The sequence below is a fragment of the Hemicordylus capensis genome, chromosome 4 (assembly GCF_027244095.1).
Source record: "Hemicordylus capensis ecotype Gifberg chromosome 4, rHemCap1.1.pri, whole genome shotgun sequence".
NCBI classification, from domain to species: domain Eukaryota; kingdom Metazoa; phylum Chordata; class Lepidosauria; order Squamata; family Cordylidae; genus Hemicordylus; species Hemicordylus capensis.
The window spans coordinates 64,481,949-64,498,598 of NC_069660.1; the positions used below are offsets into that span (position 1 = coordinate 64,481,949).

The 16,650-nt window shown below is 43.7% G+C and overlaps 1 protein-coding gene across 1 annotated transcript in view; it reads right to left on the minus strand.

Moving 5' to 3' along the window:
- Window positions 1-16,650, minus strand: part of CR1 (complement C3b/C4b receptor 1 (Knops blood group)) — a 99,388-nt gene that overhangs the window by 45,637 nt on the left and 37,101 nt on the right. Inside the window, exons 24-30 of the mRNA XM_053245857.1 lie at window positions 15,540-15,713; window positions 8,477-8,671; window positions 8,122-8,221; window positions 4,725-4,810; window positions 2,173-2,364; window positions 1,751-1,933; window positions 754-927 (exon numbers count right to left, since the gene is read on the minus strand). Of these exons, the coding sequence (XP_053101832.1) occupies window positions 754-927; window positions 1,751-1,933; window positions 2,173-2,364; window positions 4,725-4,810; window positions 8,122-8,221; window positions 8,477-8,671; window positions 15,540-15,713 (1,104 nt within the window). The remainder of the gene's footprint in view (window positions 1-753; window positions 928-1,750; window positions 1,934-2,172; window positions 2,365-4,724; window positions 4,811-8,121; window positions 8,222-8,476; window positions 8,672-15,539; window positions 15,714-16,650) is intronic.

Genomic DNA, 16,650 nt, shown 5'->3' on the forward strand with positions numbered 1-16,650 from the left:
CACTGTGTGTTAGAATGCAACCTGATCTATATCCAGGGTTAAAAAATATCAACTTTTTGTGTCAGGTTTTGGGAATAACTTTGAGTTCACAATAAAGCTTCACAGAAAACTTGCGGTAAAGCCTGCTGTATGGAGAACTCCAGAGATTTTACCTCGTGTTATGTCTGAGCCCACAATTATTACTTAATCTTGGTTTGTTTCAGTAGCTCCAGCCTCTCAGAGCTCTTGCATAGAAAGAGGCAAGCTTTCATGGGAATTTTGGAGAAGGGGATGGGCCCTGGACAACCCACAATATTATGAAACTAACCAAAACTTTGTCTATGGGACCAATGCAGATTTTTAAAATAAACCTTAGTTAAAATAAACAGTAGTTCCATGTGATATCTGAACTGATCCATGCCTTAGTTAGCCTGCCAACCTGGAGAGTCTAAAATGCAAATGACCTTCAAAAATGTAAAATGGTTAAAAATTTTAAAGCTGGTTTTAAATGATTTTAATGTTAATGTTTTTAATGTTTAAATGATTGTAATTGTTTTGATTTTGTGTTAATTGATTTTAATAGTTTTTATTTGTTTTAAACTACCCTGAGCCATTTTTGGAGGGGTGGGGTGTGTGTGCGTGTGTGTGTGTATCACAACCGCTATAGACAAGAGTTTAAATAGAAATAAATTAACATTCAGCATCAGTACAGATGATAACAAGAAATAATATCCCCTCTTATTGTTACCAAATAGAAGTGGCAGGATTAAATACCTTCACAGTGAGGCAGAGGACGACTCCAGTCCCCAGAAGCCATACAAGAAACAGAGGCTTTTCCAATAAGTGAATAGCCAGGATCACAAGAGTAAGTAACAGAAGTAAAGATTTGCCCAGCAATACCACTGTGCTTTCCATTGGCTATGTCTGGAGGCAAGGAACACTGTGGTACTAAAAAAAGAAGGAAAGGAAGAAAATGTAGTAAAAAAAAAACCCAAACCCCCACCCCACAATAACACTTATCCTGAATATGGTGATAAACTGAAAATTACAAATAAAAGTAATTTATTACATTTTATCCCACTCTTCTCTCAAAGAGCCCATGGCATAATAAATGTCTGCTCCCACCCCTACCTTTGTCCTCACCAAACCCTACAAGGTAGGCTTTGGGGACAGGGAGCCATCTTTAGTTATTACTGTTTTTTCTATATAAACTGCTTTGAGAACATTTGTCAAAAAGTGGAATATAAAAATCCACAGTAGCAGTAGTAAGTGAAAATGAGACACAGTAACTGGCACAATGTCACCCAGTAAATCTCACAGCTAAGTAATAATTCCAGTGGGGGGCTCTCCTCTACAAGCCCAGTATCCCAACAACTGCATGACAGTAGCTCTTGGTCTGAAAAGATTGAATGACAGTTAATTGTACAGATATTTTCTGCACAAGTCTGCTTCTTTCTGTTATTCCATAAAGCAGAAGAGTTCCCATCAAGCTGAAAGAAGCAGCTCTGTCCATGCAACTTTGCAAAGAACTGCTTAGCACTTGTTCATCAGGGGGACAGATATGGTTTGAGAAGCCAGAACCACTTTACACAACTTTCCTATAATGTATGTATGTCATGTAACACCGTTCCAAACAGACACTGTACACACTAGGAAACAGCATTGTTCTTTCACAGCAATTTCAGGAATCAAGGTGGGCTGCATTCTGAAAGGGAACTCTATTTACAAGTGAGGAGTTTGCTCTGTCTAGAGGCTTCATTTTCCTACTTGCCCTGTTTGCAGCGAGGTGGAGGTGGGTCCCATGTGCCATCCACTTGGCAATGGATCTCTTTTGAGCCAGCCAGTACGTGCCCAGCACTGCAGCCAAAAGTCACTCTGTGATTATATGTGTAGGTGTCAGAATCACCGGCCACTATTCTTCCATTCTCAACTTCAGGAGGTGGACACCAAGCCACTGAAAGAAAATAAGAAATGAAGGAAAGAAGGAAAGAAATATCATTGCTCTCGGTGCATCTTGCTTTTAGCTGGCAGTGTTATTGACAGATGGCTTAGGGTTTGATAGTTTGGGAGAACAGAGAGCAAATGGTTCTTCTTGTTGGGAACTATCAGTTCGGTTCTTGCCAAGATTGTAATGAATGCTCATGCTTGTGGGTCACCTGTAAAAGAACCAAGAAGAATATGTGAAAGCTCTACCTCCGCAATATGGATGGCCACTCCACACTCCATTGATCCCATCCTTAGTAGTACAGTGAATGGAGGCCTTTCCAACAAGGGGGTAGCCTTTTTCACAGGTGTAAGTCACAGAATCCCCATAGGTGAAAGAATCTATATGTGTGCCAGAATGCTTGCCGTGGGGAATATTTGGTGGTGGATAACAAGAAATACCTAGAGAGAGGAAATAAATATACCTGAGTCATTTGTGCTGCTATGAAGGAAATTCTGCTAAATGACAACTAATAGAGTCAACAGGTGAAGTCAAAGGAATTTCTATATTCCTGAGTACAAATGTAAGGTTTGTCACAGAATTGAGACCATAGCTAATTGGCGGGAGAGGGGTACTCTGGGCCTGAAGCCACAGAAGCTACCGTGCAGATGATGATGTCCTAAACAAGCATTACATTGAATGGAATTGGTGCCATGTCTTTAAGGGTTTCACTAGCAATAGTTTATCAAGCAAATTATGCACCTTAAGGACACCTACAAGAGGCTACTTGTCCTGCAAGTGTCATTTCCGAAGTTGTTTCTTTTGTAACCTTTGGAGAATTTACATAGAAGAGTTATTTAAGTAATCTTGGGAAGTGGAATAGCGGGGTAGTGGTGGTAGGGAAGACAGTTTTGCTTTTGATTGAAAGTGGGGGTGCCAATAGGGGGCACCTGGGGGCACACAGGTCTATGTACCCATTCTCTAAGAGGGCTCCAGGTCTTCCAAAAGATAAAAGAGGGCCCCCTTTTATATTTCCAGATTGGCTTGGCCTAGAGTTCTGAAATTTGCCACATATGTAGGACATGTTAGCAGGACTCTGTGTATTGAGTTTGAAGCAGATCATTCAATCCTTTGATTTTTAATTTTTTTTTATTAAAAAAAACAAACCACCTTCAGAATAGTCCTATAAGTCACTTGTTTAATGGCAGAAAATTACAAAAACTTCTGAAACTGGCCCGCCCTCTTCGACCATCATTCCATCCCCAGTACTTCATACCTAGTAAAAGTGGAACAAACATACATCTGAATAAACAAACAACTTTTTTAAACAGATGCTCTATGCTCAAGTTGGTTTGTGATCAAAAAGGTCTGCATGAGAATTGTAAAGCAAGGGACATGTGTTGTGGTTTAAATTTTTTCTCCTTACGAATGCACTATATGTCCAAGATGGTTTTGTGTTTGAAAAGAGTGTGGAGCAAGTGACACATGTTATGTCCCAGTTAGTTTGTGTATGGTCAAGAAACTATGTGAATCCATTGGGACACAGGTAGTCCTCTTTTTGAGGGGGGGCAATGCACTCTGGACCAGATCTGTGGGTATGTGGTGAATGATCAAGAAAAGACATAGCTCCTTTATGGGTTGTAATGTAGATCATTACCATTGGCTGAAATGCTGAGTAAATTTATGTCCGGCTGACCCACCCACAGCCCACACTGACCTCGGTGGAAGCAAGGTGGAAGCCAAGGACCAGCATGGCAATGTGGATGCAGTGGGCGGCTCGTGGAGAATTTCCGTGCTGAGCTGGGCAGGTGCAGGCAGGTGGGGTGGCCAGACTGCAGAGTTCCTGCAAGCAACGCAGCCAACACCCGTGGATGACAGCCCAGCACTGCAGCTGGCTGGGAAAGATGCCCGGAAGAGGGTGGAGGTTGGGTCACAAGGGAGAAGCCACAGGGGAAAGGGGGAAGGAACAGCACGGGAAGGGGCAATACAGCAATAGGGAGTGGGACCCAGATGTCCAGCCTGTGAGGCAGCCTTTAAAGAGGGCCAGGCCACCGAGAAGAGAGCAGAGCTGGGATGGAAGCAGAGCTGTTGTTTCCTGGAGAGGAGCCAGCTCAAAGACTTAACTGCTGAGGACACGGATGAGAGTGAAGGCAACCCCTTCCCCTACCTCTGAGGCCTCGCCTATAAGGCCATTGACCCCCTTTAAAGGGTGGGGTGGATACCCGGAAGTGCCACTGAAATTAATTTTAATGGCACTTACTCGAGTAAAGTAATTTACTCCATTTATTTTAATAGCACTTAATCATCCATTAATATTAATAGTACCTCCTCAAGTAAATATAGTCAGGATGCCAGCTATTATTATTTTTATTACACTTATATCTCACTTTTCCTTCTGGCTGAGGTCAAGGTGTTACACACAAAATTCTCCCATCCAGACCTCAGCCAGCTTCAGCAAAGCAGTTGCTTCATTTACCTTAGGACTAGAGCCTAGGAAGATCTTTGGATAACCTACCTGGAACAACTCCAGGGCAACCCCACTGCATTAAATGGTCTTTCCATAATCATGCTCTTGGGCCACTCTAACCAAATTTACATTGGTTAGAGTTGCACAAGTGAAGTTAGCTGGAGACTGAGCACATTTTCATATGGAGCTTCATGTACGCACAAGTCTAAGTCCATATTTTGCCAGAGATTTCAAATGATCTTGTCCTGATGATGGACTAGACCAAATTATTAATTTTTTTTGTCTGGTCAGGAAATATTATATGAAAACAATATTTAGATACAGTACTTAGAAGTAAATATATGCCCTACTTACGCTGACAAAAGGGAATGCTACCAGTCCACTCTGTCTTTCGGCCAGATATCACACATTGTCTATAAGCCTGACCAATTAGCTTGTGCCTATATTAAGAGGGAAGAAATTATGGAGTGTTACTTTCTCATTTTCAATCTCAGAGGTAGAATTTATGCAGAATTTAGAAGCTAGAAATCTGAATGTTCGTTCTTTAAAAAGAATCTATCCATAGCAAGGAAAAGCATTATTAAACCTGACATTTTCCCAAGTACAGGGTGAACAAGAGCGTGCTGTCTAGGCATGTGCCTGTAATAGTACACTCCTTGGCCACTGTAAGGGACAGATCCAGCCATCTCACGTGAGAGAAATTATCGCTGAGTCACCCCTCCCTGTTACCAGAAAGTTATCCAGACGTGGCTTCATGCCGTGGGGTATCCTAAGAGCGAATCTGCTTCGCAGCAGATCCACAGCTGTTTAATTCAGGGAATTAAATGGACTATTCACATAGGGTCGGCTCCTCTCTGCATTCCCTGCGGATCTTTCTCCTGTGTGCATTCCCACAGCTTACTCTAGGTTTTTTCTCCGACCAATCACATCCCAGAGGAGGCGGTACAAGACCTTCTTCTTCTGTTGTTAGTTTGACAGTTGGCATTCCACAAGATTAACTAGTCAACACAATGCTCATGTCCCTCCCCACGCCCACTTAATCAGAGGCATGGAAAGCAGAAGAAGCCCGCATTTTGCATTCATCAAAGGGTGCAGGGAGGCAGGTGAGAAAGAAAGGGAGGGAGGGGGGAAAGCCTCAGAAAAGCCCAGGTCTCTGTTGAAACATGCCCTATTTAAATCTATTAAGAACTGAATAACAGGCAAACAAACTCCTGCTTCTTCTGCCACAAGCCCTGAAGTGAGGAAGATCTTTGTTTTGTGGAAGGTGGGCATATCCACCCTCCTTTTGTGTTTTTGGCTTTTCTCATTTCCCTTTAGAGAAATGAGAGACTGTTGGCAGTGGGCGTGCTGCTTTTGCTGAAACACCTCAAGCAGCGAGAGAGAAACAAGCACTTGTGAATTGGGAATTTCCCCCCACCTGTCTTGATCCCTTTTTAAGTGCTTTCCACCCTGACTTCCTTCCATGCAATCTGGGACATAATTCATTAGCTAAGGAGATCCAAAATCAAGCTTCAGCTAACCCTTTTCCTGCCTCTTTCCCCGTGAGGAGATTGGTCTCCACTGCCTGCTGGTTATCCCAGCCAGCTTCAGAGACAGAGCCATGAAAAAAGCAGGCAGCTAATAAGGGCAAAGGTTCTGTCAAACTCCTGTTGTGGAAGTTCAGTGAGACAAATTGAGAAGCAGTGTCCTCTGCTGACACTTGGCATTCCAGAAATCCACCCAGCAAACATTTTTTAAAAAATCACGAAAGTGCGAGGTTTGGGGGGGAAAGCCGAATTATTGGCAATGGCCCTTCCACACATGACAGAGAAGCATCAGGGTATACCAGAAACATCGGGTTTTTCCAGAAGATGCCACAATTAGATGATTTTTTTCAAACCTGGACAGAATTCAGGCTAAGCTAGAATGCGCAGCCATAATTCGGGCGGGAAACAGAGTCGTGTCTGAACTGATCCCTGATATGGACTTTGGGGTAAATGCAGGTGATATGTGGACTTGCACTTTCCATTCTGGAGGAGATGCTAACTAAGAGCCATGTGTGCAAAAGTTCCTGGTGAGCTGACTGGGTTTATTATTTAATTAAACAGGGAATCTCCAGTAGATTGTCTTGCTGCCACCAAGCATTCCTTTATTAACAGAGATTACCACAGACTGGAATCAGAATGCTAAACATTCCAGTATTCTCTCTTCACTTTGCTAGCAGGAAAATATAAAAGACATGGTCCCACTTATATATGTTTAAGTGAGGATGTAGCAGGCTTCACAGTCCTTCTGAGGCCGTGTGCACTAGAGGCGTCCCCTCCCCCTCTCCCAGAGTCAGTCAAACTCTCTGGGAAGGCTTGTAAAACAGAGAAAAACAATTTATTTATTTTCTACCAAAAAAACTAGTCCATCTTAGGCTTCAGCATATCAGTTGCAAATAGAAATAGTTTAATAGTTACAAGAGGTTTTCAAAATGCCCAGATGTTATCGGGCAGCACTTAAAGTAATCAGTTACTATATTAGGGTTCAAGGTCATTAGCTACAAGAAGCAGATACTTGGGTATACAAAGCAACACCCACAAAGGAAAATAACTTCTAACGCAAGTCTTACTAAAACACTTTCTCCTATTCTAAACTTCCGAAGCCATATGCCTTGGCTTCCTTCCCTTGGACCTCACCAGGACTTAGGTGAGACCAACTCCCTGTAATCCATGACCTCCAGGGAGGTTTGCAAAACCTATCCTGAGATGACTTGGTAAGACTTCATTGCTCCTTCCTCACCTGGATGCACCTTCTTCCCAGAAGCCCTTCAAGAGCCCTTTAGTCCCACCCAAATGTTAACTGGGTCTGTGTCAATCAAGGGTCTGTGTCAATCAAGGTCAACTGCTTTTTCCCAATTAACTCTATCAGTGCTGGCTGGCCATGACTTCTGCTCTTCTAGTGATGTGCACGGACTGGTCTGGGGGCCATTCTACAGGCCTCCGGCCCGGCCCAATCTTGGGGCAGTTCGAGGTTCGCACACCAGGGTAGGGGCCCCAAATGCTTCCTAAAAAACATGTGCTGGCGGGGGAAAAGTGGCAGGAGGAATAAGTACACCCTCCCCCTACCCCTAAAGGAACCCCCACCCCAGTGCCGGACCGCAGCTCCGCAGATCCGTGCACATCCATATGATTTCCTGGACAGAGTTTATCATTTATCAGCTTTTCCTGTCTAGGAGATTAAGTGTCAGGTAAAGCTCTACCAGACAATAAGCCTCTTCACACAAACATCTAAGCCTGGGTTACAAGCAGGGCTGGCCCAAAGATTGCTGATGCCCCAGGAAAAGCCTGGCGCTGGTACTCCCCACCCTGTTCAGCCTCACAGGTGCCCCCACCACTTTTGCCCACACAGGCAAGTGCCTCCCACCATTCAGGTTGGCAGGCGGGTGGCTGGTCAGTCCCCATCACCCTGATAGAAGAAAAAAATTCTAAAGCATTGCTCTTAGCACTGTAGTAACCTCTTCTGGCCACCAGAGGCATGATGAAATGTTAATAGGTCTGTCTTGGTCAGTTAGAGTCAGTTAGAACTGTTCAGTTGTTGAAGGCTAGTGCCTGTTTGGGTATGATGTTAAATGACTCTGTCTCAGTATGTGATGTTTTAGTTGCTGTCCTCACTGCTCTTCTGCCTTCACCTTCCACTCCAGCTGCTGCTGGCTGCTTCTGGGCAGCCGGCCTGCTGTGGCATGCTATAATGATATATTGGCATCCTTACTACTTTCTCAGATACTTACCCATCCTCACATGTGTAGTTTACAGTTGAGCCAAGGAGAGTATCTTCTGGTACAATCAGCCGGCCATTATCTGGTTCTCCTGGGTAACCACATGATTTTCCTAGTAGAAAATAACACAAACGTTACTTTTCCTTTTTTTCTCAAAGTGTCCTGGAGAGTAAGAATGATTCAAAGTTTCCATCTGCATTTCATGTAAAATTAATGCATTCACAATGACTGAACTGCATGACCTCATTCACCACCTATATTAAAGTCATTGAAATAATTTGGGTGTCAAGCAGTATCCCTGGTTCAAGCACCATTTCTTTTCTTCTCCCTCTCTTTTACACCAGATACAAAATATTATGGGACTCACTTTTACAGAATTCCCGAACTTCTGACCACTCCTGATTTCTAAGGCATGTGAGAGAGGCCTTCAGTCCAGGATGTTTAGCATAGCCAGGTCGGCATACGTAATTCACAGTTGAGCCAACAGGAAAGGAATCACTTCCTTTATACTTATCAGCTAGTTCAGCAAAGCTTAACCTAGTTGGGGGGCCACAACGACCTACTGATAAAGAAAAAAGACGGGGGGGGGAATACTGCAATGGGTTACTATGGACCTCTATGGCATGATGCAATATCCTGCAGTTCTAACCACTCCCCATCTATAATACAGAAACAGTAATCCCTTCCCTCATGAAGTGGCAACAAGCTAATGATGTTTATTAGGGCATTAACAAACATTCAGATCCCACTAGCCTTCTCAACGTTTACCATAGCAATTGCAAATTGGACATTGTGGTATTAAAAACAATTCCTCTGGATTCTAGTTCAAATATTACAGTTCCACCTGGATGCTCCCCAAACCATGTGGGAACAATTCTATTTGAGACAAAAACTTGGTAAATTGGTGGAAGCTGGGACTGGCATGGGAACTTTCCACATGATTGACCAGATCTATATGTGAATCAGTTTGCAAATGTTGCCCTTATGTAGAGCTCTGGCCACACAAATCTAGTTTTTGGCAGACCCTATATTGAACTGAGCAGGGGCGTATCTAGGGTGGGGCAGGCAGGGCACGTGCCCCGGGCTCCACTTGAAGGGGGGGTGCCATTTTGTAGAATTGATTTTTTTTAAAGGCTGCCAAAACCAAAATGGCCACTGCGCATGCCAGGCCTTGCAGAGGTCATTTGAGCATGCACGGTGGCCATTTTGTTTTCAGAAGCCATTTTTAAAAAAAAGATTATTTTTTAAAAATGGCTACTGCACATGCTCAATTGGTCCCTGAGAGGCCCTAGAGGTCAGCGGGGGGAGGGCAGGCCCCCCACGGCCTTTAGGAAGCCCCCTGAAGGGGCTACAGGTTAAAAAAAAATAATGTAATATGATACTGTACACATATTCAGATTGGCACTATGTACAGAGAATCAGGGCTTGTGAATAAGGAGCTGAAGTTTATGAGATAGGATTGTATTCATTTGCTCTTACTTTGCTTCTTGTGATAAGTGAGTTAAATGTGATGTCTTAATGATATGGTTATTAATGGTGAGTTTGTCTCTGAATCAGTGTGAAATCCTTAGTATTAAGGCCCACTGGGAGTTTCTTGCTCTCTTTCTCTCAATTTAACTGTCTTTCTGAAATACTAGAATATATTCCAAGCAGTGACAGAGTTTACTCTGCATATCCTTTAATTATTTTCAGAGTATCTGGGAAAAGTCAAATTCTCCATTGATTTTTAAAACTTATGTAATGGTGATGCTACAACACATAGTAGAGAATTATACAGGCACTTCTGTTTAGTTTTCCAAGTACACCTCCAAATAGTATTTGGGTTTTTCATGAGCCCCAGAATACTGAAATTTGTAGTTTTTCAGCATTTTTTGGTCTGGCTACATCCACTGCTAAATAGTTTTTGAAATATTAAAAGATTAACAAGCATTACTTGTATTTTTGAGCTGATATTATGGTGAAGTTATTTGAAAGATGGCTGTCAGATGTTTGGACAGGGGGCGCAATTTCAGTGTTTGCCCTGGGCGCTATTTTCCCTAGATACTGAGACCTTTCAATCAGCCCTAAGGCAAGAAGAACCAAACCACAGAGCATTTACGTACATTCCTACTATAGATGAGGTATGGCAGTCACAACTTTCTCACATCCAGTGCTAATAATGAGTCTTGGAGATTGTGATGTTTTGGCAAATATAGGTTTAACATTTTGTTTTAGCTGTGCTAGAGAGTTTGGAATCTAGAGAGCCGTCAACCAAAATGTTCCCTTAGAACAGGGCTGCACAACTTCGGCCCTGTAGAGAGCCATCAATCAAAATGTTCCCTTAGAGCAGGGCTGCACAACTTCATCCCTCCAACTGAAGGGGCCTACAACTTCTATAATCCCCAGCCACAGAGGCCAGTAGTCAGGATTATGGGAGTTGTAGGCCAACATCTGCAGGAGGGCTGGGCGCAGTCCTGCCTTAGAGGGAGTAGACAGTTGGAACAACAGTTAAATAGTTAGATAGGGTTTTGGGCTGGGTTAATAAGAAAGGACCTGAGGTGGACCTTCTTGGTACACATGGTAAATAACCTAAGGATCAACATCTTTAAACAAAAATCTAAGTATCAGTAAGGATAAAGAAGTTGTGAAACAAGCCATATATGTCCTGCTGAAGAACTAGTTAGGAACATAGGAAACTACCATATACTGAGTTAGACCATTGGTCTATCTAGCTCAGTATTGTCTTCACAGACTGGCAGCAGCTTCTCCAAGGTTGCAGGCAAGAATCTCTCTCAGCCCTATCTTGGAGAAGCCAGGGAGGGAACTTGAAACCTTCTGCTCTTCCCAGAGTGGCTTCATCCCCTGAGGGGAATATCTTGCAGTGCTCACACATCAAGTCTCCCATTCATATGCAACCAGGGCAGACCCTGCTTAGCTAAGGGGACAAGTCATGCTTGCTACCACAAGACCAGCTCTTCCCTCCAGTTAAGTTTAGGGCTGTGCAAAACATTTTGACTCGAAATGGGCCATTCTGAGTGTTTTGAGCTCAAAATAAAATGCCCTTTAAATAAAGGGCCTGTTTTGAGCTTGGAACAATACAGCCACATTTTGATTCAAAATGTTTTAACATTTCCAGCACCATTTTGGAGGCCCGTTGTCAGCTTGTGATCTCCTTTCTTCTTGATTGGCTTGTTAGCATACAAATCAAGTGTTGTTATGGGCTAACTCATTGCTCTGGTCTGCTCTGCATTTCAATCTGCATTGCAAGGTGTACTCAGTCAAAATGTGGCTGAGGTTGCTTTAGTTGAGCTTATGGCTATGCTTGCTGTTAAGAGTGCTGCTGTTGCAATGCGAGGAAGTAAGGCGTCATAATTGTGTGTGAGAGCAAAACTTGTGCCAATGATGTTACTGCAGTGCAGTCACTGTGGCTAGCAGTGCATTCTGGGTCAATGATGCTTTTTTGGGGACTCATTTTTGGACTCTCTTTGAAATATGTGTTCTGTGTTGGAAGGAACAGATTCCCCTTTATTGTGTGCTTCAGCAGACTTTTTCAAGGCAGGGTTGCAATATGTATGGGCCTAGGGGTCTACTAAGCTCACTCTGGTGGCCTAAGGTGTGAAAAGCCAACCTTAAGTAATAGCAGCCTATATGCATATATGAGCTTTGCTTGGCCAGACAAATATTCAGAATTAGCTTGATTGCAAGAAACTTTACTGCACAGGAAATGGCTGGTGGGACAAAGATAGGAAATGTATCTGTCAGGAGAAAACTTGCTTAAGTTAATTTTGCCAAGGTGTGAGCTCACTGACCATTGGGCAAAGCTTTGAGAACACGGGAAAAAGATAAGATCAGAGCCTGTGCCGAATATGGTCACACAAGAGCAAACAAGAAACGTGTCAAGAGGTGAAAGCTTTAGATGATGCAAGGATCTAGAAGAAATGCAGCCCCCTCTGAGATGTCGAGTAATGATGACAGCCAATCCAGAGATGATAAGCAGTCCTGGAGGCAACCAATCCAGAAGTGGGGCTGAACCCGAGACCTGGGGAAGAAAATATCCATGCTTCCAGCTACTACTCACCCAACAAAGCATAAAAGGCTGAACACCCTTCCATTCTGGGTTCCAACCTACAATCACAACTCCAGAGTATCTTTGGCGTGTATCATCTGTGAACCACACTTTGACAAAGACCATGAACCTGCTGGCTTGAAACCCTGGTCAGGTTTCAACCCAGTTAGTAAGTTACTAGCATACATTTAGTAGGTATCATAGGATTGTAAGAATATTAAAAAATGCATAATTGGAATGTGGCAAATTGTACAATGAATTAAGGTTATTACTGCCTTACTAATAATCTGCATGCCTTGCTACAAGCACCAATATTCTGCCTTGGTAAGATTATCAATTGCATAATGATAAATTGGAGTGGTTCAGAGACACTCCAACTTTGTATTGCAGTGTGATATGTTGTTATATCATCTACCTCACTCCTGTGAACTTAAATACGTGTGTGGGGTTTTTTTTTAGAGATGGTCTCCTTGAGTCTTTGAGTGTCTCAAGTTCATCTGAGGGAACAATCTCAGTTACAAAGCTCAGAAGGGAAGTATAAAGCACCCTGAATCCCCAAGTCTCATGCACGACTGATAAGACAGGGAATAAAGATCCATAAGGCCACCCAGTGGTCAGGAGGCAGGAACATAAGAATTGCCCTGAAGCAGTAAGCCCTGATTTAAGAACATGTTCAGATTCAACCAAGTCTTCCAGCAAATCCCTGAATTTGGCCTAGAATAGCAGTTCCCCTATACCACCCTCTTCTGAGCGTAACAAATACATTGCAAATTGCAATGCAAAACTTGTGTGCACTGAGCGCTAGGAGTGCAGCTTGTTCTGGCCATAGGGGACAATGGGGAAACTTGAAACACCCATTTGTTCCCCATGGGTAGCTCCTAGGGACACCAAAGTGGATTGTGTGGTAGGGCATGATGGGTGCTACCTACTACCCAACCCACAAAAGAAATGGGCAAGCAGGTGATTTTGAACAAATTTTTAACCTTTCCCCCAAGCCCCCTTAGGCTACCCATGGGGAACAATGGGGGGTTTCGAGTCTCCCCATTGTTTCTTATGGTTGGAACACTCAAAATGTTTCAAGTTTTATTTCATTTGTTTCAACCAGTTCGATCACTGTTTAGATGAAACATTTTGGCCATCTGCATTTTGTTTCGAGCTCAAAACAAAATGCAAAATCCTTTTCGTGCAGATCCCTAGTTAAGTGTCTGTGTATTGGTTAGTGGAGTGCTGTCCTTGTGCTGTGACCAAAACAACACCACCACATTGTATCAAGCAAGCATCAACACTCTACAGTTTTGTAGCGTAAAGCAAGACAAACAAACCTCAGTGAAAACCATCTGTTTGATAAAGCACATATTTCATTTACTTGTTTTTAACAGCAGACTGAGTGGATTTCTGTCAACTACCCTTCCTATTCTTACACTAAGATACGCAAACCAATTTCAGTGTGCTAAATATGAATTTCAAGGTGGGCAGCAAGTCTAATTGAAATCTTCAGGAATATTTAACATTGAAAATAACTTTCTATTGGCACTGGGACACAAGAGAGATACAGTGAGATCATTGTACTAACTACACAATATTCCACAGAGCAAAAGGTTGAGAAGTGTAGCTTAATCACACTTATTCAATGAACATCTGGCAGCCTTTCATGTTCAGCTCCATCCATGCTAAAGCAGATGAAACAATATTAGTGTCCGTCAGATGCAACAACTTTATAAGGACAATTTTTGAACGTGGCCCACTGTGCCAGAGGTGTCCAGGGCACCAAGAAGTAAAAATGTAAATTTCCACAGGGAAAAAAGCATATGGAAAATTAATAATAGTAAATGCATTACAAAAATATTGCCTAACTAGTTGGAGGAAAAGCACTGAAAGTTTGTTCCCACAAGATGGATATATTCACAAAAACCTAGCTTTGGTATACACACTATTATATGAGATATGTGCATGCCACACACACAGCACAAATACAGTTTATGTGCATGCCACACACACACAGCACAAATACAGTTTAGGATATTAATTAATTAATTACATTTATAGTCCGCTCTTCCTCCAAGGAGCCCAGAGCGGTGTACATAGTTATGTTTATCCTCACAGCAACCCTGTGAGGTAGGTTAGGCTGATAGATACATGACTGGCTCAGAGTCACCCAGTGAGTTTTGTGGTTGAATGGGGATTTGAACTCAGGTCTTCCCGGTCCTAATCCAACATTCTAACCACTACACTATACTGGCTTACCAACCAGTACAATGCCAACAGATACATTACAGCAAACAAAAAATAAGGCTGCTTTGAATTGCTTCCATGATCTGTAAACTAAAGATGATGTACTCCTGAATCATGCATGTGTAGAAATAGTTTCCCAATGTGAATCATTTGGAAATACTGCTGGTCAAATAATGTCTACCCCAAAGCTTCCCCTTCCAAAAATGTCCTCCCTGAAAATTATTTTCTCCTTTAAAACATATATCTCCTCTTCTTCCCTTAATTAATGCTTCCCTCAGCTTTTCCACTGTCAAAATGAAAGAAAGAAAGACCTCACAGACTCTCTCTCATCACTAAGCTTGGTCTCCTCTTCAAAGCTAATCTAGCAGCAGCCTGGTGTTATGCATTAATACCTAAGCTTCCTTCCTCCCAACTCTGCCTCCAGCTTAAAGAAGTAGGTGAACCAACACAAGAAGCAGCTAGCCAAGCAGCACAGGAACAAGAATCCTCAGCACTCACTCTACCTGTACCGTCCATGTTGCCCAAGAAACAGTGGTGGCCAGAATGGGTGCTGCTGGGAAGTGGGGTGGATGGTGAGAGGCACCTTTAAGCATAAATTAGAAGGTGCTTTCCTCCACAGTGGCAGCACCTACAAACTGCTCCGAGCTGCCCAGCACTCCCTGCGAAGGGGGATCAGCTCCACCACTCACCTGGCCAGTGGCCGGGGATCGGCTCTGCAGCAGCCAGGTGAGTGCCCAAGCCAATCCCCCACTGCAGGGAGTGCTGGGCGGCATGCTGCAACTTGCAGGGGCTGCTGGAGCAGAGGTAAGCACTTCTAATTTATGCTTGAATGTGGCTCTCTCCACCCCCACCCCCCCCGGTGCCCGCACTGGCCGCTACTGCCAAGAAATGTTATATATAGGAGCAGGCAGTTCTCTTCAATTCATTTTTCTACCTGCAAGGCACATTGGTACTAGTGACCTCACAGAGCCTCAAACACCGCGATTGATTGATTTAGTGTGTGCAGTTGTGCATGGATTGTGTTATGGCATTTCCCCCCTGATGTTTGCTGCCATCTGAATGTGGAATGTGTGCTTTTGCCCCTAACAGAGTAATGTGGCATGTTCTCAATACGGGGAAAGAAACTATCAGTGCCAAAAGCTGAGGAACTTACCTTCACAGTGAGGAGCAGGGAGACTCCATGCTCCGGATGCCATGCAATCAAGAGTTGCTTCTCCAACAACCATATAGCCAGGCTCACATGTGTATTTCACAGAGATTCCATCTGTTCCCTTCTGGAAGCTGTATATTGCATTTTGGACATACGGTGGGTTGTGGCATTGCATCACTGAAAGGAAAAGAAGAGAAGGTTATTGTGGAAAAGTAAATTTCAAATATTGTTATGTAATTTCCTCACTTCTCTAAGAGTGAGGGCTACAGTAGTGTAGTGCTTAGAGTGTTGGACATGGACTGGGGAGACCTGAGTTCAAATCTCTCAGCCATGGAACTCACTGGCTTACTTTTGGTCAGTCACTTATCTCATAGCCTAATCTACTTCACAGAGTTGTTGTGAGAACAAATAACCATTTATACCACTCTGGGCTCCTTGGAGGAAGACCGGGATATGAATAAATAAACAAAACAAAACAAAACAAATACAGCAAAGCACTCCTGCAAGCAGCAAGAGATTACATTCATTCCCAAAATGTCTGAAGAAGTACCAAATCAATGTACATAGCAAGGCTGTTCTCACGCACACCTAGGGCTGTCCTTAGAGAGCCCTGGCAGGGTGCGGGGCCCGGGGCAAATCAGCCAGTTTGGGGCCCCCTTCCAGTTAATTCTAATGGAGGTTAAAAGAGCGGGGTCCGGGGCAGTCGCCTTGTTTGCCATGCCCTAAGGTAAGCCCTGCGCACACCATAACGCAGGCTAGGGAAGCCCAGCCTGGTTTAGGTTGGGCATGAGACCCGCCGGGATCAGGCCCGATTGTGGTGTGGCAGTGCCACCTAGCTTGGCTTAACCCAGGCTCCAGGATTGTGTGCTGGCGAGGGCTACATTCAGCCCCAGAGGAAACAGAGAAGCGCACCTAGAGCACCAGTCTCCTGGGGGAATCCCTCAATGCATCATGCATGTTGTGCAGTGCATTGTGTGATATCCAGAGGCTGGGATGCATTGTCTCGGCCTCCGGAGCTCTGTGATGTGCCACGCAGTGTGGATAATCTGGGAGCACGGCCCACACTCCCAACAACATATCTTTGCACGTCTGTGGGGAAGGTGAGTTCAAACAG